This window comes from Choloepus didactylus, chromosome 18, assembly GCF_015220235.1.
Source record: "Choloepus didactylus isolate mChoDid1 chromosome 18, mChoDid1.pri, whole genome shotgun sequence".
Classification (NCBI taxonomy): domain Eukaryota; kingdom Metazoa; phylum Chordata; class Mammalia; order Pilosa; family Megalonychidae; genus Choloepus; species Choloepus didactylus.
The window spans coordinates 19,480,215-19,483,382 of NC_051324.1; the positions used below are offsets into that span (position 1 = coordinate 19,480,215).

The following is a 3,168-nucleotide window of genomic DNA, read 5'->3' on the forward strand; positions in this document are numbered from 1 at the left end:
CCCCTGCATTGGGACTTTTTAGGGTTTCCAGACAATATCAATGTGCTTTGAAGTTTGAGACTCACTGTGATAGAGTAGCAAGAAGGGAGTGTCTGAGAAGTGGCTTCAGGATTTTAACAGCCATGAGACACATGTGGTTGTTCTTTGACAACTGGTAGCAACAGAGGGCTCAGAGACCCTGGGCACATACTTGTTGACCAGAGAATGAACTCAAATCACTTGAGGGTATCAGAGGAAAGGTGCTTGCAGGCTGTAGGGGAGAGCTGGTCACAGGAAATGGAGTGTGGTTGACAGGAAGTAAAATGAGTGGGACAGCTGCTGACTGCACTCAGGACCTGCCCAAGCTTTGCCGTGATACAAGCGACTGTGTTCACAAGGCAAGGACCATGAGATTATGAGGACATAGTCATGGTGAGGGTGGAAATAGCTCAGCCACTCATGAAATGTGCATTTATTGATTTCTATAAAAGTAATATTGATAATTTGGAAAGATAGAGCAATTCAAAGGAAACAACTAAAAACCATTATGTGACTACCACTCTGAAAGCAACTAGTAATATCTTGGTGTTTATTTTACTTATTCTACGTGAGTGTGTGTTACTATATTGAGAGTAAAATTTATATACAGTTTTGCATCCTGTTTTACATCTCATTTTATCACAGGAATTTACCTGTTTTTCTGAAGTTACTTCAGTTAATGTTAGCTTTTTAAAATTATATTTTCTTGTTGATTACAGTTAGTATATAAGAAAATTGTATATTATTGGATTTTTGTTTCTAATCTTGCAATTTTCCCATACCCAGATATTTTAAAGAGTTTTTCCAGGTCCTTTACCATGTAAATTATTTTATTATTTCCAAATATTTTTTTTTTACTCTTTCCTAATATCTAACTTTTATTTCAATTTCTTGATTAATTGAATTGGCTAGAGCTTTCAGAAAAGTGTGAAATAACCTTGGTGATATGAATATGGGAATCTTCTAATGTTTTCCCAAATGCATGATCTTGGCTTTGGAGCTGTGCTAGTTTTATTTTTATTATGAGGTTTCAAAAATCAAAAGGAATATTGATTATAGTCAAATACCTTTTGGAAGGATTATACAACCTCTACTTTTACATCTATTATCATGAAATATATTCATAAATATATGAATTTTAAACTATCCTTGCATTCTTTGAATAAATCTCACATAGTTATGGCAAATTATTTTTGTAATGTCGTACTGAATTAGATTTGTTAACATTTAGGATTTTATATTAACATTTGAGTGATAGACTGCATTTTTCTCTCTCTTTTTTTGATCTAGTGACGCATACTTAATAAACATCTACTATATCTTCTGTAGTGAGGGTCTTCTCTCTGATTATTCTCATACCTTCACTTGATCTTTACTATTTCAAGCAAGCTTGAAATTTAAGTTTTGTTTTCAAATGCTTTCTTGTTTCTGTGGGGAATATAACTGCTTATTCTGTTGAAATCTGCTTATTGGTTTGAGGTGATCCCTCAGAGGAAAATGAAGAATATTTCATCTTACTCTTGCCACATTCAAAGAATAACTCCACTTTTATCTTTATGTATTTTCTCAAGTATTCTGGCTCCTTCAGTTAGTAGAGGATGGGAGGGACAAGGTATTGGTGGCATTGGGCATCTCTGCTTAAATCAGGGTAAAGACATTAAGGGGATGGAGGAGGCCCATGAGTGATGTGTGGCCTGGGGAGTCAGAAAATCTTTACCTTACATCTGGAAATTTACTAGGGGGTTTTGCAGTGAGAAGGCTTAAAACATATATGCTGAATAAGTGAATTGAGTGGACTAATTCCTCTATTTTTTCAACATTTTCTTGCAGTGATTCATGGAGCCAGAAGCTGGGACCAACAGGACAGCAGCTACTGAGTTCATTCTTCTGGGACTAGCTGAAACAGAAAAGCTGCAATCTGTGCTCTTTGTTTTCTTCCTCTTTGCCTACCTGGTCACAGTTGGAGGCAACCTCAGCATCCTGGCTGCCATCTTGGTGGAGCCCAAACTCCACACCCCCATGTACTTCTTTCTTGGGAATCTATCAGCACTGGATGCCGGATGTATCACCGTCACTGTTCCTTCAATGTTGGGTCGACTCCTGTCCCATAAGTGTACAATTTCCTATGATGCCTGCATCTCACAGCTCTTCTTCTTCCACCTCCTGGGTGGGGTGGACTGTTTCCTGTTGACAGCCATGGCCTATGACAGATTCCTGGCCATCTGCCGGCCCCTCACCTATAGCACCCACATGAGCCAGGCAGTCCAGAGGATATTGGTGGCCATGTGCTGGACTTGTTCCCTCACCAATGCACTGACACACACTATTGCCCTAAGTACCCTCAAATTCTGTGGTCCCAATGAGGTCAATCACTTCTATTGTGACCTACCACAGCTCTTCCAACTATCCTGCTCCAGCACCCAACTCAATGAGCTGCTGCTCTTTGGTATGGGTTTCATACTGGCAGGCACCCCTGTGGTTCTCATCATCACCTCCTACATCCATGTAGCAGCTGCAGTTCTACAAATGCACTCAGTGGAGGGCAGGAAAAAGGCTTTCTCCACGTGTAGCTCCCACCTCACTGTGGTTTTCCTATTCTATGGAACAGGAATCTTCAACTACATGCGTCTTGGTTCAGTGGAAGCTTCGCATAAGGATAAAGGGGTTGGGATTTTCAACAGTGTTATCAACCCCATGCTGAACCCACTCATCTACAGCCTCAGGAACCCCGATGTGCAGGGTGCCCTGTGGCGGGTCCTTGTAGGGATGAGGTCATTGAGATGAGATGTGGTAGAATCTCTTCTTCCCTACATTTCTGGCTAAGAAATATGTCCAATTAGGCAGACACCAGAAAAATTTTTCCATAGCCACTGTTAAGTTCTTTGATCAGGAAGAGAAGAGATGGAAACTTGATTAAAGGAGTTTTGATTGTCCAGCCATGTGCATGCGGGCTGAAGCCTAAGATGGTGACAGCCCTGAGCAAGCAGAACAGTAAGGCTTATATAGGATGCTTGGTGCGAAGTTCTTTGTCCAGGGTCTGGGAGCTGGCATGTCTAAGTTGACATTTTCCCAGTGGGTACTTTGGGGAGCAGGAAAGATGAAAATTTTAAATGTTTTCCCAAACTTGAAGAATTCCTGAGGGCAGGAGGG

The 3,168-nt window shown here is 40.7% G+C and overlaps 1 protein-coding gene across 1 annotated transcript; it reads left to right on the plus strand.

The window, feature by feature from the left end:
* Positions 1 to 1,842: 1,842 nt before the first annotated feature.
* Positions 1,843 to 2,802, plus strand: LOC119514673 (olfactory receptor 3A2). The gene has a single exon (XM_037810464.1). The coding sequence runs from the start codon at positions 1,855 to 1,857 to the stop codon at positions 2,800 to 2,802; it is 948 nt and encodes a 315-aa protein (XP_037666392.1). The 5' UTR covers positions 1,843 to 1,854.
* Positions 2,803 to 3,168: the final 366 nt, after the last annotated feature.

Excerpts from the sequence above, each read along its gene's own strand:
- LOC119514673 (XM_037810464.1), top strand. The coding sequence starts at position 1,855 with ATGGAGCCAGAAGCTGGGACCAACAGGACAGCAGCTACTGAGTTCATT.